The 24,040-nt window shown below is 36.1% G+C and overlaps 1 protein-coding gene across 9 annotated transcripts in view; it reads left to right on the plus strand.

Moving 5' to 3' along the window:
* LOC121388461 (serine/threonine-protein phosphatase 4 regulatory subunit 1-like) overlaps positions 1-24,040 on the plus strand; it is a 50,481-nt gene that overhangs the window by 9,258 nt on the left and 17,183 nt on the right. For all 9 annotated transcript variants that reach the window (XM_041519805.1, XM_041519806.1, XM_041519804.1 and 6 more), the window contains exons 2-11: positions 10,580-10,679; positions 11,861-11,967; positions 12,481-12,623; positions 13,014-13,074; positions 14,143-14,228; positions 18,260-18,364; positions 18,743-18,808; positions 20,344-20,502; positions 21,625-21,749; positions 22,472-23,400. In XM_041519805.1, the coding sequence (XP_041375739.1) occupies positions 11,865-11,967; positions 12,481-12,623; positions 13,014-13,074; positions 14,143-14,228; positions 18,260-18,364; positions 18,743-18,808; positions 20,344-20,502; positions 21,625-21,749; positions 22,472-23,400 (1,777 nt within the window). In that variant the 5' untranslated portion in view covers positions 10,580-10,679; positions 11,861-11,864. The remainder of the gene's footprint in view (positions 1-10,579; positions 10,680-11,860; positions 11,968-12,480; positions 12,624-13,013; positions 13,075-14,142; positions 14,229-18,259; positions 18,365-18,742; positions 18,809-20,343; positions 20,503-21,624; positions 21,750-22,471; positions 23,401-24,040) is intronic.

The following is a 24,040-nucleotide window of genomic DNA, read 5'->3' on the forward strand; positions in this document are numbered from 1 at the left end:
TTTGTTTTCATCAAGTTATGTTCAAGCAAAGTTAGCGGAAGTTTCTTATTTTGTCCAGACTATCCCAGACATGCTCAATGGGGTTGAGATCAGGACTTTTATTGGGCCAGTCATCAATGAAATCAACGTTATTTGTCCTAAGAAAATTTACAGTGTCTAGCTGTATGAGAGGTGGCATTATCATGCTGAAAAATCGAGATGTTGGCGTTGTTATGGAACACAGGAATGAAGTGATGAGCGAGAATGTCATCGCGGTAGCGTTGAGCATTTAAATTGCCATCAATGAAAGAAAGAAGTGTTTTATTTAACGACGTACTCAACACATTTTATTTACGGTTATATGGCGTCGGACATATGGTTAAGGACCACACAGATTTTTTGTAGAGGAAACCCGCTGTCGCCACATAGGCTATTCTTTTACGACAGGCAGCAAGGGGGTCTTTTATTTGCACCTTCCCACAGGCAGGATAGCACAAACCATGGCCTTTGTTGAACCAGTTATGGATCACTGGTCGGTGCAAGTGGTTTACACCTACCCATTGAGCCTTACGGAGCACTCACTCAGGGTTTGGAGTCGGTATCTGGATTAAAAATCCCATGCCTCGACTGGGATCTGAACCAAGTACCTACAAGCCTGTAGACCGATGGTCTGCCACGACACCACCGAGGCCGGTGCCATCAGTGACGACTAGTGGTGAACGATAACCATGGGCAATGGCTGCCCAGACCATGACACAACCCCCACCCCCGAAACGATCTCGTTCAAGAACACAACAGTCATCCAAAAAAAGAACGGCATTCCAGCGTCGCCGTATCCAACGAGTGTGTACAAGTGCCCAATTAAGACGATTTAGACGATGACGTTGCGTTAAAACGCATCCGACGTAAGGACATCGTGCATGTAAACCGTTCTCCCGCAGACGATTACGAACGGTTTGCCCACTGATTCGGTTATTATGAAGCCCAGGTGTGTTAGCAGCAGTAGCAGTGGCAGTTTGGAATCGATTGCGCAAATGTGTGTTCATGATATAGCGGTCTTGACCACGCGGACGTCCACGACGTGGCACGTCGTTGGTGAAGATTGCATATCACTAGACTAGAACTCCCAACATGCCTTGCAACGTCTTCTGTCGACATGCCAGCATCAAGCATGCCAATCGCCCGTTCGCGTAAATTATTGGGTATTCTTGGCATACTAAAAATGCTACAATGTAAAAAAAACTTAGTTTTTTTTACAGATTTTGAAGCATTTTTGTTCACTTGACAACAATGTCAGTAAGACAAGTAAAACAAATTGACCGAATACTACACGGGACATGTCGAACCATGCATGCACGTGCAAATTGAATTTCACATTGTCGACGATTAACAGTGCAAAAATAATCGATAAAATTCATGAATCCTGATAATACAGCTCAAGGCTAATACTACCTGTATAATTTCATTACACAATGAATTCTTTAACACAACAAATACTATATGTACAAATCAGAAGTTTCTTTTTTTGTTCAGTATATATAGGTAGCAGCAAATCACATTTTTTAAAACACATATTTTTGTGTGACGGAATACTTTGTTTTACTTTTTAAAAAACAAAACATTCACAGAATTCTGTTATTACTTTGTTTCAATGAAAGGCAATTCCACGGTTACTCGCGTTTCATTTTTACCATATTCTTTTGATTTGCTCAGGATTAATCATATAAGTACTCGATGCAAAAAAATGTTTAACTGTTGCCGCATCCTGACTATACTGAGCATGCATGAGTTACACATTTTGTAGTCTAGATGCAGTCTTCCACCAAAATACAATCATCTTGAATTTGGAACATAACCGGATTCCTTGCACCGTTTCATAGAATGGTACAGTGTTCTCGCTGGGTGAAAATTAAAGGAGGGCGGCCGCGCAGCACCACACCCTTAAAAAAAACGAAAAGAAAAGAAAACGGGGGTGGGGTGGAGAGCTTGATGGTTACCATGTTGTTGTGTGTTGATAGACTTTGTTGAAAGACACTCCTTATTTTGATTACAAAAAGTTTATACGAAATACAAGCACTCGTCTTTTAATTGAACCGAAGATGTCATCGGTCTGACTGGCAGTTTCGGTTTTGCTGAACCGATTATTATTTTAATAAAGATTTCAAGATACACTAAAAACAAAAAAGACGTTTGGGATCCCCTAATGTCGAACACATTTTTTGTTATTCCCATCTTCATCGAATGAATCGATCGCTGTGATAAAATATCGCCAACTGATAAAAATTAGTTTCGTTTTTGTAGTGGCGGTGTATATATTATTTGGCACCCAAGATGTATGATTTTAATGCTAAACACTTACCACTTCCGTTGATTTTATAAGCGTTGATATCCCCCCAAAATGAAAAGTTTACAATGTGTTATAAGAACTGCTGAATAAACAGAATGACAGAAATGACAGAAAGTAAAAATCGTCAGTTACAATCAATTATATCTAACTGAGGACAAAATATCAGACGACAGTTAGTGGAAACAAAAGAGAGTGACCGTTCTGAACATGTGACAAATTTGACGCCAAATAAGTGGGGGTAGTTTTCAGTCGGAGATTGCCGAATCCATAAAAAAATTAAAATGTTTTCATTGCTCAAATAAAATATAACTTATATTGTTTGTATTAAATGTACAAATGAATACAGGTATGGGACAAACTAGAGGCTGTTAAAAATACTATTAAATTACGTTCCGGTAACTGTCCTAAATATTTCGTCAGTTGCTTTTTCGTACACAATGCGGCTTGTTTCCTTTGATGTCCAGTGTGCAGACTGATCGTTGTGGAGTTTTTTATGTGTGGAAAAATGTGTGCATTTGGGGAAAAAGCGGAGATAGTTGCTGGAAAATAAAGAAGGGCGCAGAAAAATAAAGGAGGACGGCAATAGCAGGGCGGGCCGCCCCGCTTAAATAGAGCAGCGAGAACACTGGTAGTTTAACAGGGCTCACCCTAGATCAAAAATACCTGTAGCCAAAATTTTAGCCAAATGGAATTTTTATTGGCCATATTGAAAATGCTTTAACCAAAATTGTTTTGTGCGTTACTGTTTAAAGTATTTATATCAGAATATGAAAATGCATTTTTCAGCTAATTGTGTACAAACTGGAATAAACTGAATACCAAAACCTCAATGTGGGTAGGGGCAGTTAATATATTACTTCGATTTTTCAGCGATGGGGAGGGGGGGGTGCATTATCTTCAGAGTTGGAAGCCAGTACCCTGTACACCCACCCCACTACTAAGGCTTATGACATTAAATTAACAAACATACAGAAATATGGGGTGGGTGGATGTTTATGAAGGGTGTTTTTTTTTCTTTGTACCTAGGCTAAGAATGCCGACTTCATATACTCCATTTATATATAAAAAGACGTTAATGAAATTAAAGTTTACGGTCTTTTTAAAATCCAGCTAACTTACTAAATGTAACCTCAGTCTTACACATTTATATCTAAAATTAGCTAACAAATATGATTATTGTAAACTAATTTTATTCAGTGTACCTTTAACTGCAATTTGTATAAATAGTGCATGTTCATTTCCCGCAATCGCGATCTGCATGCCTGCTCTTGACCATGGGTACGAAATTAACAAAGACAATGGAAATAAATGAAAACTGCAGTTCAGTATTCATTGATGCCGGTATTCATTGATGCGAACAACTAAATCAATATTTATATTTACTTCTGTGTAATCCAGAGTTCGACAAATCCACTAGCCCGACGCCCGTGGCTAGTGGTTTTTAAGTTAGGGCTAGTGAGAAGCGCAAAACCACTAGCCCGCAGGGCTAGTGGTTTCCCCCCCTCCTCTCGTTATCGCTCTATCGTGGGTTTTTTGTTTTTTTCTTTCTTTTTTCTTTTTCTCTCTGCTGAAATTTCGTTTAATAAATGTGATTGTGATGTGTGTCATCGAATAATATCAACAACACAATCAGTATATATAATAATAATCTACTTAAGCTAGGTTTGCAAACTGCAGTAACATGCTATCTCTACATTGTCAGTTACAGCATGCATTGTTTACCCTTCCCTTTCAAGTTTCTGGCACAGGAAATAAGTCTAATGACATGCGTGTTTTGATTGGTTAATTAATCTCGCACATATGTTTTAGGCTAAGAACTTGGAAATCACCAATCGCGACGAATCAAGTAAACCCCAGCCATGCTTTGAATTTCAGTGTTTGTTTTATTTACCTATTGTTTTCTAATTTAACACTTCACTGACATGTGGTTATCGGCAATCCGGAAAACAATTTACTTTAATGGTAACCACATATGCAATGACTCAGCTTGGCCTGTTACGTGTAGCGGTTTGGATAATACGTCACAGCTACCGATACAAGATAATACCTTTTTTGTTCATCAATTAACAACGGATTAGATGTTGCCGTTAAATTCTTTTGATATCGGTCTGACACTGGATAATGCCCTGTATTTGAGCAATTGGCATCACCGTTTCTGGCGACATAAATAGAAGGCCCTAAATATATAACCAACTAATAAATACACTGAACCATCTACCAAATACACTGAACCATCTATTACCGTGTGTCACACTGTCGTACCCTCATTTAAATTTAATTATTTTAATAGTGTCTTTAGATACCAACCAAGAGTTTGCTCAATTATTTTTCCCCGGGGGGAGTGCAAAAGCGAAAACGGAACAATAACGATGGATCGCACTTGACAAAAGACCAAACGTACGACACGACAAAAAACTGAAAGTTACAACATGATTTAAGTGTTTGTTTTATTTTACTCGTAAATGTGTACCGTATATCTTCGCCTGTAAGTCGATCTCGGCTATAAGTCGAGTCCCTAATTTCAAGCCCTAAAAATGTATTTTTTTCTTGACCCGTTTATAAGTCGACCCATGAAAAACGACTTACCAATATTGAAGTATTTCTTATTTTCAGCACATGAGAACAATAATGTACAATATTTGAAAAAAAGAAAATTATTTTACAAACTTTGGTTTTCACGTTTTGTACATCGCAAACAAGTAACAGCATCAAAGCGAAATATTCCCTTAGTAGATGGTGAAAGCTGTTTGGCTGTTACCGTATGGCACTGTACAGCATGGTTTTGTGCACAGACAACAACTTTATTTATAAACACTGACAACAGATCACTACAATAAAACTGAAAGTATCAGTTAATTAATGTTTTGCCGCCATATTAATACATGTAAGGAGGATAACTCTGGAAAGTACACTGGTTTTTATGTATGTCCCTATTATTCATGAAGTTAATCGCCGACAATGCCAGTGACCAGATTTCAAAATAAACTCAGGCAACAGGTAGTTAGTATTGTTTACATTTTTGCTATTAGTGATGACTCTTATTTTAACAAAGTGGACTGTTCTCTTGGCATGTGAGTGAGATCGCACACCTTTTTGCATAACCAAAACCATTCTAATGCCCCCCCAAAAAAGGTTATAAAAAATAAATGTGTCAAATTAACATATTTGAGTATAAACAAGGCATACTTCAACAATAAAAATTATATAAAAATCCAGTTATAATTGATCAGGAATTTGGGCTAGTGCTTTATCTTGGTGGGCTAGTGGTTTTCACAAACCCACTAGCCCTGTTTGTCATACTGTGTAATCGTATTGTTTAATGTCCGCAAGCTGTCCTCAGTTCAACCAACGAACGTTCTTCCTAATGTTCGCAAACTATTTGATCAGTATTCATCATGTCCATTTTGTTTAACGTGAATCACACAAACCAGTCTAGCGAACGTTTTGTTTTCGCTTGGTCTGGCTGAACTTAGCCCTTGAGACAGCCTACATGTCTTTTGGCCCTTAACTGGCATGTGTATTCAAATTGACACGCATTGTCGGTCTGTTTTTATTACTTTGGTTCAAAGACTTTAAAAAGTTAAAATAACAGTTACAGATCTTCCAGACATTGAATCCCCGTCACATTGCTGTCATACATGTTAAATGTATGCCGTTAAAATTAATAACCGTGATTATTAAAATAAGCAAGCATCATTGGGCATACACTGTATTCTGGATGACACTGTTTCTTGTTAACAGTGGCGAGATCGCTATTACGCTAATTGAATATTTGGTATTATTATTATGTTTGAGGTGTCTGATAGATTATGTAACCGTTTGTTCACAGCAGAAGACAGAAAAGGCGTAGCTAGAATTTTAGCATCCTGCAAATTTTATTAGCCATTTTTTTTATAAAAATTGTCTAATGGCTAATTTGGCTACCGACAGTACCAATGTCATGTCGGAATGAAAGAACTGCAAAGTTGACCATTCTCATCAAAACAAATATGTATCATCAGCAATTGTCGCACGTTTTCGTAAAAGTTAAATTTAGGTGAAGTGTTCTGATCGAAATGCCGAAACGGTGCATATTAATTTTCAATGAGTTAAAAGATGTCACTTTTTCCCCATTTTAACGCAAAACCGCTTGCATGTTTCAATCAACTTTTCACCTCAGATTACATCATTTAATAATATTTATTATGTTTGATTTATTATCTAGCATTAAACCGGCCTCGGTGGCGTAGTGGTTAGGCCATCGGTCTACAGGCTGGTAGGTACTGGGTTCGGATCCCAGTCGAGGCATGGGATTTTTAATCCAGATACCGACTCCAAACCCTGAGTGAGTGCTCTGCAAGGCTCATTGGGTAGGTGTAAACCACTTGCACCGACCAGTGATCCATAACTGGTTCTACAAAGGCCATGGTTTGTGCTATCCTGCCTGTGGGAAGCGCAAATAAAAGATCCCTTGCTGCCTGTCATAAAAGAGTAGCCTATGTGGCGACAGCGGGTTTCCTCTAAAAACATCTGTGTGGTCCTTAACCATATGTCTGAGGCCATATAACCGTAAATAAAATGTGTTGAGTGCATCGTTAAATAAAACACTTCTTTCTTTCTTTATCTAGCATTAAATAAATGTTTTGATTGAAACAATTATAATAGCTCTACACATAATTACACTACATATCAAGTACAGTGCCAGTTAAACAATAACGGATCACAGTAAATGACTGATCCTTCGAGTTAAAACAAATAGCTATTATTCTACATAAATATTTTTAAACTATCAAATTTTTTATTGGTAATATAAACTATAATATTACACAGGGCTCAAAACTCGCCCCAAAATATGGTGGCCCAAAACTTAATAATGGATGTTGGCAAATTATGGTGAACAAACCACAAGCAAGATTTTAATGTGGAATAAATATATGCAATACAAATATTAATAGTGGCTCATATGTTATAGCTCTAAAGAAGAGCGACCAAATATTATTTGGGCGATTAACACCATTATTTTCTAATATTTAAGGACCCCAGAAAAGAAAGAGGGTGAGTCCAAGGGACCCCCATTTCAGAAAAACAAGGTAAATCCCTGCCAAACGGGACATTGGTCGCATTTGGCGACCTGGCCACAGGCTGTTTTGAGCCCTGATTTAGTAAGTAGGGTCGATTTGACATGAGACAAAATGTTTGGAATCACTGAAAATGTGGATATGGGGCCTTATTCACAAAGGTCTCTTAGGCTGTGCTAGACAACAAAGCATCCTCTTTGCAAGTCTTTCCACGCTTTCTCACAGGAGCTGTTCAACAATTAAGCAATTCCTGCAGCGTTTTGCGTCATTGGAATTGTACGCGTTGAATGGTGGGGGTTGTTTGTTAACAATTATGTATTCTTTTAAAAACAGTAGTATCTTGTAAAATTTCTAGTGTTTAATTTGTTTGATCTCCTACATAGAGGTTAATCAGTCATTAAAAATTTGCGCCAAATAATGTTGACTAAAGTAAGTCACAATCTTTGTGAATGGATGATGCAGCCGCTGAAACAAGTATTACATAAGTTTATAGTTAGTTCGTGCCCTTTTTTGGATGGGGTGAAGTGTTTGTGCATGTTTTCCCCAGCATTACAGTGTTGCAGGATTGAAAATTAACATGAAAACCATGCTAGCCAGCAGGGTCAGTTCAAGAAAAATCTTAGTGGCCCTTCTCAAATTCAACTAGCCCTCCAATTATCACATTCAAATTTAACCGCACAGCCAAAATGAAAGGTAGAATGTTCTTTGTTGAATAATAACCATGTGCTCATCGTATATAGTCCGTTTGCTTCAAAAGGAAACCGATGAATTGGCATGTAACTTCATAATGAATAAAGTTTAAATTCATATAAAAGCATTTTCTTAAGTTTTAAACCTACAAACAACTCAAATAACTCTTTTTAAAATGAAAGGTCAACTGGATATGAGCTCCAACGGGCTGCTGTTAGATCCACATGTAATAGTGGAGCTCATTTTAATTAGATTGACACTTGCCATACCCTAAAATCAGCGGCCACCCAACGGGACTACCTTTGCAAACTTCTTAGTTGCCCTTAGCCAATAAAGGTAGCCACGGGCGACTGCTAATTTTCAACCTTGTAGTTGTGATAGGAGGGGATATAAAAGTCTGATTTGTGTCTGTCAGGTTATTTCTTTGATTAAAAGGACTAGTAGTGCTGTATGTAAATAAATTTTGTGGCTAATGAAAAAGAAAGAAAAAATCAATAACCACCCACTCATCGGAGAATGCTGCCATCTTTAAGTCAATAACCATGTCGATCTGTAAAAGTAGCTAAACAATTAGTAATAGGATTCAAACTTAAAATCCTTTTTAAAAACATTGTAAATGCATGTAGGTACACATGTGTAAATATTTAAAGTAAATTTAGGTCTCACTACACAGATGTTATCTGCCATTGAAACCCATGTTAAATTGCCCAGCTTCAAATGAAGATTGCCAATAGAACGGGTTCTCGTTGGCACTAACAACATACACCATTGCGAAAATATATTATATAAGCATTTATTTTCACTCCAAAATTGGGAACATTTCCATCTCAGTTTTTTGCTATGTGTCCTAACAGGTGGTTCATTAACCAATTCACTCCGGCTGTCTGTCTCATGTCCCAAAAGGTCGATGCACACTATTACAAAATAACATGGCAAAATACAGCCAGAAGGCTTACCAAACATACATATTTTAATTCTTCACCATTTCCTGGAAGTGAATATGTGAACCTTAACATGTGTCACAATTAGGAACTATAGTGGACCGTGATCAATGAACTATCACCCGGAAGTGAACTGTAGCGAGACCATATACATTTAATAATTATTTTTGTGAAACCCCTATATTATCCAAACTAGATAACCATTAGTGGATCTTGGGTGTCTTAGAACCTAAAGATTACACACCACCATTAATGTCATCCAGTTAATAATTAACAACATGACCTCAACATGTATAAAAACAAAGATCAATTTGTTATTTAAAAAAAAAAAAAGCCCGAAAATTAATTGTTTTTCAATACAGCGTGTTAATTTCAAAAACTTTTGGAGAGTGTTCAACACAGCAGGAGATGTGACCACAGCCTAAAGAGCATCTTTTTCTACTAGACTGTTGACATGCATTGCTTGTTTTGGTTTTGCGTCTTGGTAATTTAGTTTTATTTAATTTTCAGCGTCTCATTCCAAAGTTTAATGCTATTTTTGACTTTTGTTCACTAGTGGGTTGCTTCATTCAGCAAGCCAGTAGGCTACTATTGTATTGGTAGACTGTAATTATTAGTATTCACAAATAATTATCTGTATTCGACTCCATATTTGTGATACGTATCGTATTCGTTACATGAACTTCGAGCCCTGTTAAGTAAAAAATGTTTTGGAGACCAATTATTTAAGTACTATTTCTTGACCACTATATTGAAAAGATACACTACAAATAATTAGTGCCAGTGATTTTGGTTCAAATGTGTAACGCGTTTGATTTGAGCATCGGTTGGAACACTAATTCGGGTTTACCTGAACACTAAAAAGTTCAATTAACACAACAATCCAAATCTGGTCTCGTGATTATGTCAAACACACACTCCAGTAGCGTGATATCATAAACATAATTTAAAAAAACATATTTTATATATATTATTTTTGTTGAATTTTCATGGGGAAACAAAATTTCAGTTCTGTGATTTTACCGACAATGTACTGGAAACGATTGTTACCGTGAAATCCGAAGGTCTGTGAAATGTTTTTCATTTCTGCACCCCAGATAGTTTGGCAGATTTGGAATCCTAGGGAAATTCCATTCCAGAGATACCAGTCCCATCAAAATAGGACCACTGGTTACTCCGTTATAGACTTTGAAATATAGGATACTCTATATACAATTTGGTTGATTCACCTCTTTCTCTTTTTCTCCCCCTTTCTACGCCCACTGGGTGATTTCACACACAATGTCCTTGCCACGTGAAAATCGTGAACTTTTTTTTAGTATTTTTAGACCACTGGGGTATATAGATGAGTGGAAAATTAATATAGTGAATGTAATACATCTAATATATTCAGGGCTAGATCTGGGAGAACAGAACATTTAGTAAATTATTTATGAAACTTCCAAAATTGTTTTTTTTAAAATGTGAGATGTTTGATTCTGATATTGCATCACAATTTATTAGATAAATTTCAATAGTAGACCCCATATTTTGAAAATACATTGGTTTTGTTTCTTTTCTTTTAGGATATGGCTTTAATGATGGAGCTGGTGATGATATTGATGACAGCCTCACAGCCCTGCAGCGACTGGAGAAATACCTGCTCAGCGACAACATTTTTAACAGGTTTGTAAAGTTCTCTTGCACTCCATTCTTCGATTTGTTTTAGTTGGACTGGAATGATCAATAATTTATTTGATTAATTTATCAGTTGAATTAGAAGTATTGATCTGTTCACATTTCAAATCAGTTTTCAAAATGTGCATTTATGTTAGTCATCTTGCTTGAATTCACAAACTTATAGGGTTTTTTTTTTATGTTTTATTATTCATAATATTGTGCTCTGCATACAAGTAGGAAAAGTTTCAAAATAAAATATAGTAATCACATGGCCAATTACAACAATTTGCATCCCAAAATGATAAACTGAACCAAAAGTAAGGTGATGGTTGGTGTGGAGGTCATAGTTTTTCTGTAAAGTAGTAATGTGATCTATTTTTAGAAAGGTGTTTTCCCATTGTTGCAAAAGAAAAAGTAAATGACTAATTTCTGTTAGAAATGGTGGGGGGGGGGGGGGGGGTGGAGTTAATAACTTAATTTTATTTTGTGGATTACAATATCTAAAAGAAATAAAATTTATTTGCACTACTAGTTTAAAGGCATGCAGTTTGAGAAATTTTGTGTTCAAATTATAGTGTACCAGTTGTCTTGACAGATTTTATAGCATTGTTAGCTACAGAGATTTAAATTGTATCTGTGGCTAGTATGGGAAACTAAAACAGATTTTATTATTGACCGAGGCCTCTGATAATTGAAAATTTTCATACCCAAATTTGTTTGCAGATTTAATAAAAAAACATTCTGGCAGAAACACTGCCCTAAGGATCCACAAAAATCAATATAAAGTTTGCATCTATGAGCTCTTGATTATTAATATAAATCCATAGTAATAATAAAACAATTAGTTAGCTTCTGGCTCTAATCTAGGTCATAAAAAGTGAAGTGGCATGGCTATTGAATTGGAATTCTCAGGTTAATATTCAGGGCTAGGTCTGACACTCGCCAAATTCGCTAATTGCAAATTTTATTTTAATTGGGCGAAATAATTTCATGTAGTAATTGATATTTTATTAAAAGATAACCAAGTTTCTGCAAATGTTTTTATTTAATAGATAATTGGGCAAAATTTTCTGTTCACCCAGAGCTGTCACTGATATTCTTTAATTTTTAAGAATTCTTTCATTGTATTTGTAAATGCTGCAATATAACAAAACATGATTTTTTAATCTTTTTGTTTTACCCATCAGGCAAATGGTTGCACGGGGTCTTCTGGACACGCTGCGAACTGTTGCTGAGAGTAACGAAGATGCGATGGCTGTTCTCAAAGCAATGGTTAAACTTTCTGAAGATCAAGGTATGTTTGAACATAAGTGTGTATGTATCATTAGCCAGGTTATGCTTGACAATTTTCTGCTCAAATTAAAAATAAAAAAATTAAAATGTTAACAGTAGTTGTTTATCAATTTAATCGAGTAGAAATACTGCTCATCAAGATTTTGAAAACAAAATGGTCCCTATTAGTATATGTATTTAATTAATTAATAATTTTGGTTATTGTAAAATCTGTTTCCGTACTGTGCTTTATGGTAAAATCTTGTTGATGATTGAATTGAAAACTGAACATCAGCTGCTGTGATTAAATAGTGAGATTAAATATTTCATGGCAAAAATAAAATTGAACTTACTTTAGCAGGCTATTGTTACATTTTATTGGAGCTACTATAAACACTGGCAGGCAGAAAAAGGTTTGATTTGCCACACTTGATAATTTACGGAAATAGCAATTCAGCAGGTTTAACAATAGTGTAGTCTGATCAGTTTTATAAAGTGAATAACGTATAATGTGAGATATCTTTCTTCCCTCTAGAACCATCTGTACGTTCAGAGTTGATGGAGCAGGTTCCTCATATTGCCGTATATTGCCAAGAAAACCAGCATATATTTGCCGATGCAATACCAACTTATGTCCTGTCTATGGTGGTCCGGTACCTAAATGATTGCAATAATCAGGTAAAAGATCATCTGCATAGTAATGCCTCTTATTCAAAGTTTTTAATCAATTTTTTATTTTTTTTAAACTGAATTGGGCTTAACGAATTATTATTATTTTCTATAACTATTTTTTGACATTAGAAAGAAACACAGGGCTTGAAATTAGAGAACTATATAGCTAAGATCGATTGATAGGCGAAAATATACAGTATTAAATGTAGGATTTTTTTTGGTACTTATTCTTTTTAACACATTGAGGTTTTTTTTAACATATATTGAGATGAACATCTATATGTGCCATGTTAAAATTTTATTTTGCCTGGAAAGTATTATATCAATTGATACATCCAATAAAAACAAGCCTCGAATTTTCCTAATTTCATTGTGTGTTTATATTGTTATTTTCAGGTGAGGAAAACAAGCCAAGCAGCCTTGTTGGTATTGTTGGAACAAGAGCTAGTTCGTAAAGGTCAGTAGCTATTCAAGTTTTAAAGCTTTCACCTATGATTCAACTTTTAATAATGGTTAGTGTAACAAGGTTTACTCATTTTAGAGCAAGAAAAAGGAAGCATAATAGTCTAAATATTTAGGTTTATATTAAAAAGAGAACAATATGGAAGCATGCATGGATATCGGACATTGAGTTTGACGGGGCGGGACGTAGCCCAGTGGTACAGCGCCAGCTCAATGCATGGTAGGTCTGTGATCGATGGGGCCCATTGGGCTATTTCTTGTTTCAGCCTGTGCACCACAACTGGTATATCAAAGGCCATGGTATGTACTACCCTGTCTGGGATGGTGCATATAAAAGATCCCTTGCTGCTAATTGAAAAGTATAGCCCATGAATTGGTGACAGCAGGTTTCCTCTCAATATATGTGGTCCTTAACCATATGTCTGACACCATATAACTGTAAATAAAATGTTAAGTGTTCCATTAAATAAAACATTTCCTTCTTCCTTTCTTGAGTTTGACGATATCTGTTTTAGAATTCTGCTGCAATTGTATAAATGATGTAATATATTTACAGTTCTGACCCATGGAAACATGGAATCCTGAATATTGTTTTCTAAAATGAGTACTAATCATTGAATTTATATCAACAAATAATTTTAAATCATAAAATGAAAATTAGATTTTAACTGTAAGGAAGTTTGTGACTAATCAAGTCTTTACCAGGAAAAGCAAGTAATCACTCTCCCGCTCCTCTCCATACTAGCCTGGAAAGTGTTAGGAGAGCAGCTAATTGATTGCGTTGCAATAAAATGTTTAATAATAAAAATAATTGTTTAAAAACTTAATGCGAATAACGCAAAGTGTTCGTTTTAAAATGACGATATACAGAGTTTATTTTTTAAGATTACAATAACCCCACCCGTCCTCCTTCTTAAGATCCAGCAAAGTTGTTGGGTTGGGAGTTTGGGCGCGGGTGTTTAATGTTATTGTTGACCCCAGAATAATAACTAATTAATCAAAGTATTGTTAATGAGAGATTCAGGTTTGGAGTAATTGAAATGGTTTTAATTTTATTTTACAGAGGATATTGAAGAGCAAGTAGTGAATGTAATTCTTGACCTATCTAGTCCTGACAGCCTTGACGATTATCGTACAGAAGCTGTAGCGGTGAGTTCACAATATTGCATAGAGAAATCTATTATACAAAGTAGCTAGGGGCTTTTCCACTGTTACTATGGCAACAGATTTGTATGTTACATCAGAACAGTTGACAAGATTATAGCTATAACTGATTTATTATTAAACTTATAGTTGGAGTATTTTGAATTAATAAATGTTATAATGTGGTGACGTGAATTTATTGAGACTGAAGTTGAGTTTGTAGTTTTCCGTAATGTGATATGGTGTGAGATTACATCTCTAAGGAATCTTATGGCTGTTGAAAATAATTTGATCTGCACAGGATTAATAGAAACTTGTATTCTGTGTGAAAGACATGGGTAGTGAGATGGGTAAGATAGAAGCATCTTTCTATCCTGTCTTTTGCATGGTGTACTGGTACATCACAGACGGTTGAATCTTGTGTTGTCCTTCGTAACGAGATCTAGGAAGTCCAGGGCATTAATACTGGATGTTGTAGCATTCCAGATGGACCTAAGAACTGGATGATATAGCATGTCAGGTGGCTATAGGAACTGATGGAAATTAAGACTGGATGTTGTAGCATGGCCGATGGATCAAGGAACTTGTGGTTGTTAATACTGGCAGGGCCCTAAACTTGCAAAAAAATATGGTGGCCCCAAAAATAATAATGTTGGTAAATTATGGTAAGCGAACCACGAGCAAGATTTTAATGTGGAATAAATCGATGCAATACAAATATTAATAGTGGGTCATATTTTAAAGCTCTAAAGAAGATGGCCCAAATAATATTGGAGACAAACAACATTATTTTTTAATTTTCAAGTTGCCAGAATGGGACATTGGTAGCATTTGGCGACCTGACCACATGCTGTTTCAAGCCCTGATTGAATGTTATAGCATGCAAGATGGACCTAGGAACTCTTAGGCGTTAATACTGGATGTTGTAACATGCTAGATGGACCTTGGAACTCTAGGCATTAATACTGGATGTTGTAACATGCTAGATGGACCTAGGAACATTAATACTGGATGTTGGAACATGCTAGATGGATCTAGGAACTTTTAGGTGTTAATACTGGATGTTGTAGCATGCTAGATGATCTAGGAACTCTTAGGCGTTAATACTGGATGTTGTAACATTCTAGATGGATCTAGGAACTCTTAGGCGTTAATACTGGATGTTGTAGCATTCTAGATGGATCTATGAACTCTTAGGCGTTAATACTGGATGTTGTAGCATTCTAGATGGATCTAGGAACTCGTGGACGTTAATACTGGATGTTGTAACATGCTAGATGGATCTAGGAACTCGTGGACGTTAATACTGGATGTTGTAACATGCTAGATGGATCTAGGAACTCGTGGACGTTAATACTGGATGTTATAACATGCTAGATGGATCTAGGAACTCGTGGGTGTTAATATTGGATGTTGTAACATGCTAGATGGATCTAGGAACTTGTGGACGTTAATATTGGATGTTGTAACATGCTAGATGGATCTAGGAACTCGTGGGCGTTAATACTGGATGTTGTAGCATGCCATTTGGACCTATCACAGCCAGTATTGATGAGCCATGCGTACCAAAAATCATCAGAGAAGGAATCTTTACATTTGGCATTTCTACAGCTCGGGATATATATCTGTAGATTACAGCAATGTATACATTATTCTGGTGGAATCTCTACATGGTTGCTGTACTGATCAGGTGGTTGAGATGTGTAAAATTAATCATATCACAGCCTGCTTGGATCAGTACAGTGGTCTTGACAGTCTTCCAGGGATTCTCGGGGGTTTTTCTCACAAAGTTGTCATTTGTAGAAGCCAGAGTAGCTTTGTAGGATAAGTTAGTATATTGGCGCTATTGAAGGATGTACCATACTCTCTGGAAATGTTTTTGAAAATAAAGATCCATTGCTGTTTTTCATCAGCAGAAACCTTGGGTGGCAGTAGTGTGTTTTAACGGTAAAGGTCAGAAATGCAGTTTGTTGGCCAGTCTATTTCGGTTTAGTGTTTGAGCCTATGTTGTCGTCAAAGTGACTGTGACATGTGTATGATGAATTCATATCACAGCCAGCTTTGATGAGCTGCACAGGTTTTCATCTACAACTGGATTAGTTGATTTTGACAGGTATACTGTGATATTAATAATTTACATTTGTTCCATTTTAATGTATTTTGTAATTTTTATTTTTATTTTTTATTTAAATAAGTAGGAATAACGCTGCATTGGTACTCTTAACATAGCCAACACAGTTTAAATTGGTCCAAAATAGTTTTGCAAGCATGCCTATAATCCTGATTGGGGGGGGGGGGGGGTGAAGTTTTTTTTAAATATATGTATATTATGAAACGCAGCAGCACTGGTTTGATCAAGTTTTGTTTTTTATTTTAATGTTTTAAAATGGATAGTTGGATGTTTGCATTTTTATGTAGGTGATACAAAATTTTACAAGCTAGGTTGAATATTTATATTTTGTTTTTGTTCTAACTTGGTGCATGATTGGATGTTTTTGTTTTGAAATCTGCTAGCCAATGCAGGAGTTGTCAAAGTGGTTGTGACATGCTTATATATCCCCATATCACAGCCAGCTTTGATGAGCTTCTTTACTTGGCAATAGCTATCATTGGTTCTATTTCACTGCACAATAAGATTTTAATGTGATTAACAGCAACAATCATTAAGTAAATCCTTCACAGTGAGACCGTTAACCAGCATCGGTTGTCTACAGCAGAATCAGCTTTGAGCTTCTTGTGCAGTTGTATCTGAAAGTGATACAGATGAAACCACAATCTCTTGGATCCGAAGTTTCTGGTTTCAATTCATCAGAGTGGTGGTGATGTGCCGACTTGGATAACATATCACAGCCAGCTTTGATGAGCTTGAGGCTTGAGCACAAAACTGGACCAGAAATGCTGTGAAGATTTGAAGAAAGAAAGATGTTTTGCTGAAGAATGCTGAGATTGTTGTACAAGCGTGATCCTGCCATCACAGTAGCCGTGATATGTTGCATGTGTTCATATCACAGCTAGCTATGATGAGCAGAAGTCACAGCATATTCACCAGCTCTGTGTCGTGTGTGCCTGCATTTCACCAATGTTAATAATCAATGCATATTTACTTTGATTTCATTTGGAGATAGGATTTAGTTCAGTCGATAGGACAGTTGTTTGATGTGCTTGGGTCATAAGAGGAAATGACCTCAGCTGACCCATTTGGGGTTTTTCGTGCCCAAAATCACTGCTTCACTACTGGTACGTCAAATGATGTATCTGCTGTCTTTGTTTGTACATAAAAAAGCAAATGACATGATTGTGACAAAAGGTTTGTATATATATATTTATTCATGCAACCCCTGCAGTTGCCCATGGCAATCGGCAATGCAGTTGAGTTTATAATTCTACTCAGCACTTTTTTGCCTTGGACTATATTAGTTTTTCTTTTTCGTTTTTTGAACAGCATGTTTTTTTGCAGTGGACATTTTCTTATTACAGACATCCACTGCATTTGCCTGCAACACTCGGCATTGTCATGGAGTTTTTAATTCTACACAGCACCTTTTTGCATTGGACTATATTCAGTGGGGTTTTGGGGTGGGTTTTTTTTTTGCCGTGGACATTTTCTTAATTGCAAGGGGGTTGTTGGTGACAAAATATTTACTGAGAAAATTAAGTTATATATTTTTTTGCAGTCTGTAGAAATGTCATTGAAGAAGGGAGACAACCTTACCATCAAAGTGACTGTGATGTGCTATTTAAGGGTCATATCACAGCCAGCTTTGATGACAAGGAAAATCTGCACTCGTCCACTTATTGTTCACTTTTCTAGGCGGGGTCAACTTGCTATTTTGTATCTTTGTTTGATTTTTAGCACATTGAGTTACTAATAGGCCTGTTACAGAATTGATCAGATGGCACATTTTGTATACTTACTAGCCACAAATAATTATTAAACCTTGTATGGTAGGATGTGGAAATAATTAGTACTAATCATTTAGAGGAGATTGGAATTGTACATAACACAAGAAATAATTGTCTTTTTGACAATATTTTAGTTGATGAGCAAGATGGCACCACTGCTTGGAAAGGACATTACTGAGCGACTGTTTCTACCAAGATTTTCAGAAATGTGCACCGATCCATTGTTCCATGTGAGAAAGGTAAGAATGTATATTCTGAATTTCTACTGGGAACACTATCAACCGCAATTGGGTGTGTGAGGGGGTGAGGAGAGATGACTTGAGGATTTCCTTCGAAATTAATGACACCCGAAAACAGTTGATGTCCTTAAAAAATATCAAATCGTCATTTTCTTCTGTATGCAGCATAATTTTCAAAATGATATTGGAGAAATTGAAGTGATGTCAATGTTACTTTTGATAAACTGGACAGTTTACAGGTCAGTGGCTGACCTGTAGCCTTATACAAGTGTTCAAGTTGGGGGGTTGGTTGGTTTTTGTTTGATATTAGGAATACTTTAATGAAATAACAAATATTACTGATACATTTGTTTTTAGTTTTTTTTAAAATCATTTTAGGTTTGTGCTGCAAACTTCGGGGAAGTGTCGGCAGTGGTTGGCTGTGACAATACTGAAGAACATTTAGTGAGTTTTATTTCTTCTGTTTTAAAATAAAATAAAGTTTTTCTCTTGACATCAATTTTTTTTTCAGAAATGATTTTAATAATTATCCTGATTGTAATTTTTGCTTACTGCAGATATTCACATACTTTGATTTTAAAAAAAAACCCAAAACAACTAATCTACACCCAAGTTTATATACTTAACACATTGAAAGTTAACATCTGGCAAAAATAGTAAAAGTTATAATTTTACTACCTGCAGATTTATCATGATTCCATGCTGTGAATCCCATGATTTTTGTTTTGGATGGGTAACATGAGACTCAAAAAAAAAAAAAATATATATATATATATATATAAATAAAAAAGCATGTTTATGATTCTGGCGGAATCCTAAAAAGAAATAACAAAATCTTTTGCCTGATTAATATAGTGCAGAAGAGAAAATGCTATTGGTTTGTTAATTTCTTTTTTATATGCCTGTCTATGATGGGTCGTATTATGGTATGGCGTTGTATGTACATCTGTCTGTTAACTTTTCTTGTCCGGACCATATCTTGCATACAGAAGAAAATGTTTTATTTAATGACACACTCAACACATTTTATTTACGGTTATATGGCATCAGACATATGGTTAACAGTGTTCTAGCTAGGATTTTGATGGGGTAGGGCGCTAATTTAATTGTAGGGCATTTTTAACACTAAAATCTTATTTTTGAGGCAAGTGCTGGATATCATCAATTTTTTTTTACATTCATAAATATCATATATGTAGGAATATCTATGCTGGTTTTAATTTACAAAACGTTTTTGGAGGGAGGGGGACAATCAATTTCTAAACTCAAAATTTGTTATTCTTAAATTTGGATGTTTGATGAAACGGTACATTCATCGCCGTATGCAATATTATTGTACTAATGTACTAAATATAGACAAAGGCAACAATTACTTTCAAAAATTTACTTATCAAAATAAATTTCGCATTTGATGTTCTGTCGAAGTTTATCATGATGGTCTACTTTCAACTATGTGTTTGCTAGGTGGTATGTGCTTATGTGCGTGATGGTGTGAGGATTACTTCGCATTCAAGCTTTGCAAGACTGCCTGTCCTCTCGTCTGCAGTCATATCGCCTAACAATAGAAAAGAAAAAAACATATCACGTTACTGCTGTCAGCTTTCACAACTGGCCAAACAATGTATTGTCAAATGTTTTTTAGTTGGGAATTCAGACTCGTAACAGCACTACACGCTTTGAGAAGAAAGCAAGATTTTGTAGTTTTGTTTGACAATGAATAGGGCAGGGCGGCGATAATCAGGGGCGGTGTAGAAACAAACACGGCAGGGCGGTACAAAACGGTGGCAGGGCGCAGTGCCCCTCTATTTATTGCTAGCTAGAACACTGGTTAAGGACCACACGGGGGGGTATATATATCTATGGTTTTCTATCAACCTCTGATGGACTTATCATTTACCTCACCGGTACTCTTGTTTTTAGAACCTATTGTCTGATTTCGGTACTCTTGTTTTTAGAACATTGTCTGATTTTGTTTTCAGTTGCCAAAGTTTTTCTACCTCTGTGAAGATGGTGTTTGGGGAGTGCGCAAAGCGTGTGCTGAATGCTTCATGAATGTGTCATGTTCGTGCTCGCTGGATATCCGCCGACACGAGTTGGCAAACCTCTTTGTAAATTTGCTCTGTGATCAGTCTAGATGGGTAAGTCAGTTGTGGGTGAGGGTGGGGTGGGTTTTAGGGTTGATAAGCTGGTAGGGGATAAAGGAATAGAATTGGAGAGAGGGGCTCAAGGGTTGATAGAGGATAAAGGAATAGAATTAAGACAGAGGGGCTATATGATTGATAGGTTGGTAGAGGATAAAGGAATTAAGTTGAGAGAACATGGCAGACAAAAGAGTTTTCTCCGGATGTTTAAGCTACAGGGTTAGAATTGTACTATGGCACCGACTGCAAATGCTGTGGTTGCCATACTATATTTAGGCTACAGGGTTAGAATTGTACTATGGCACCGACTGCAAATGCTGTGGTTGCCATACTATATTTAGGCTACAGGGTTAGAATTGTACTATGGCACCGACTGCAAATGCTGTGGTTGCCATACTATATTTAGGCTACAGGGTTAGAATTGTACTATGGCACCGACTGCAAATGCTGTGGTTGCCATACTATATTTAGGCTACAGGGTTAGAATTGTACTATGGCACCAACTGCAAATGCTGTGGTTGCCATACTATATTTAGGCTACAGGGTTAGAATTGTACTATGGCACCGACTGCAAATGCTGTGGTTGCCATCCTATCTTGCCTTAGTGCACTGAATGCTGACGTTGACAGTACGAAAAATTTCATGCTGCTCAATCCACAGATCATTTTTTATTCTTATTTAGTAATCAATTTTATCATGGTGCTCTAATTTTTGTTATTGAACATAAAATGAAAACTGCCCTGAGGCTATTATTTTAAAGTATTGTTGCATAAATTACACTATCCGTCGGTTATTAAAATACCGATCTTTAAGGCAGTATACAAACTAATTTTCTAAAATAAATTTTTAACATAAGTGACTTTTAGATGATGTGGATAGAACATGTGTTTTGTCATGACTAATTTGTGTAGGTCCTGTTGTTATATTGTCGGGTATGGTAAACTGTCTTATGGGTTTATCCATGAGACTATTCATTGATAATTATTCATTTGCATATAATGTGTTAGGTTTAAACAAAAAAATAATAATAATTATGCATTCTGTTTTATCACTAAAATTATTTGTTAACATAGTCATTTTAAAAAAGAAGCATTACTATGTTGATTTTAATGTTTGCAGGTACGAATGGCAGCATTTCAACAGTTGGGTCCATTTATTTCCACATTTGCAGACCCTCGAACAACAGGCTTGTTTGTAAATGAAGATGGATCTTTATTCTTTAGAAATCCTGATGGTACAGAAGGGTATGTTCATTTATTGTCAGTTTAGCACATTATAAACAGTTAACTGGATTATGTGTGCTGATGTTTTTTGTGCCACTTGTGTTTTTACAAAATTATACAAATAAATTTTAAAAGAAACCAAAAAAAATCTTAGAAAATTAAGTGCATATTATGGCATCTATTCTCTTGTCTCTCACATCGAATTAGCCATTTATCAAGTTCATTTGTCTTTATTAGTCCAACTGGATGGGACTCTAGGTTTCATCTCTGTCCGTCCGTCTGTCCATCTGTCCTAAATTTTTTCCAGATGGCTTTTTTTTTTCTTAGAAGGCTTTGAGATATTAAGCTGAAATGTATATAGATTTATCATGTACAGTTACAGATCAAATTTGACTATCGTGGCAATTTACCCTCTTTTTTTTTTTTTTTTTTTTTTTACAGAATTAAGGCCCTTTAAATTGGGAGATTTGAAAATTATGATTTTTGCAATGCCTGGAAATGTCAAGATGAAATTTTTTATATAGCTTTACAGTTCGCTTTATGGTAATTTACCTACTTTTCAGAGTTATGGCCCTTGAATTTAAAAGATAAGAAAAATTGTTGGGACCGGTAGGGGACATGTATTGCCTTAGCAGTACTTTCAGAATGCTTGTGTAGTAGGAAAAATTGTAGCATCCCTGCTAATAACCAATCACGTTTATAATGGGGGTTTTTTTTTGGTTTTTTCCCCTATTTCTTTTTAGGATTGATATGGATGAAGAAAGCATACGGAAAGCTGCCAAAGAAGCTCTGGGCTGTGATATTGATAGTTTTGATGAGCAGTTGAGTAATTTTCACAACACTTGTGAAGGGTCTACCGAAACAATGGCAGACCTTAAATTAAGTGAAGAAATAATGGACCTTAATATAAGTGATGATTCTGACTTGGTTGAAACCGATTTTTCGGAAATATTGGCCGTGGACAATTCCGATGACACTTCTTTTGAGGAGAGAAGAGCAGAAATGTACACCGAAAAGAAAAACCTGCTCTACGAACCAACAGTGGAAGGGAAAGAAAGTGAAATAAAAGAAGTTGACAGTAATAGAAACAAAATCTGTGATAAAGACAGTGATACTAATGTATGTGATTCAAACTCTTCTAATGCTGTAAGTGATGGTCCTTCCGAATCTGCTTCTGTCGAAAGTGCAGAGACCGATGCTGGTGAATCGGACAATACAACTGCAAGCACAGATACGGATTTGGCGGCTTCCGTCGCCGATGCTACTAAAGGAGGCGCTGGCACGCCTCTAGAATCAACACCTCCAGAGTCGTCAAATGACCAGCCACGTTCCAGAAGCGGTGATGGGGATCAAGTTCAGACTTTCAATGCCTTCCAGTTCTGGAGACCACCGTTCCCGTCGTTGGATGTGGATTTTGATCTTGTCGATGGTGCTCCATATCACCCCAATGTTATAACTAAATTTGAGGACCAAACGTCTGGAAGCAGTGATGTCGAAACTGGCAGCAATGAAGGCGGTGGGGATAGAATGGAAGACTGGGTGAAGATACACACAGCTAGTGTCAGTACGTTCAGTGAGGAGGGAGAGACCGTGGACAATATTGGAAGCACACACATCCTCGGTCAACAGATAAATGACGTGCCTATGGCAGTGGTGGATGGAATTGCTCAAGGTAAATGACATTTTTGGTTTTGTTATCACCGATTCTTAGCAGTTGTAGGCATGTCATATTAAATAGAATAGAACACAAATATAGTGAATCAAGGAATATTTTGTTCAGTATCATATCAAGCTTCGCTATGAGCTACACAATTTTAAAACATTAAACTGTAAAAAAAAACAATATTGACTAGAAATAACGCTAGTTTAGATTTTAAAAACAAAATGTACCCTGGTGAATGTGTTGGCCAGATTTGTATGAGTTGTCCAGAGTCAATGACATTGACAAAAAAGGGCTTGGCACTTTTGGTAGAGATGAGTAATCTTTGTATTAAGTGCCATCCTCGGACTGTTTTTGTCCTTATTCTTACATATAAAGCTTATTATTACTCACTTGACGAGATGCTGTAAAGCTTTCCTGATCTTTTTTCAAAGTCCATTTTATTTCTAGGAATTTGTGAGATCTTTTGAGGAAAATTTAAAGTTGATTAAAGATGACATGTTTGAGATCTTAATTTCATGATTTGAAAATATATATGTATATATGTATACGCATACGCATACATATATATATATATATATATATATATATATATATATATATATATATATATACATATATATACATATATACACATACACTTCAGACTTTC

This window comes from Gigantopelta aegis, chromosome 14 (genome assembly GCF_016097555.1).
Source record: "Gigantopelta aegis isolate Gae_Host chromosome 14, Gae_host_genome, whole genome shotgun sequence".
NCBI classification, from domain to species: Eukaryota; Metazoa; Mollusca; class Gastropoda; order Neomphalida; family Peltospiridae; genus Gigantopelta; species Gigantopelta aegis.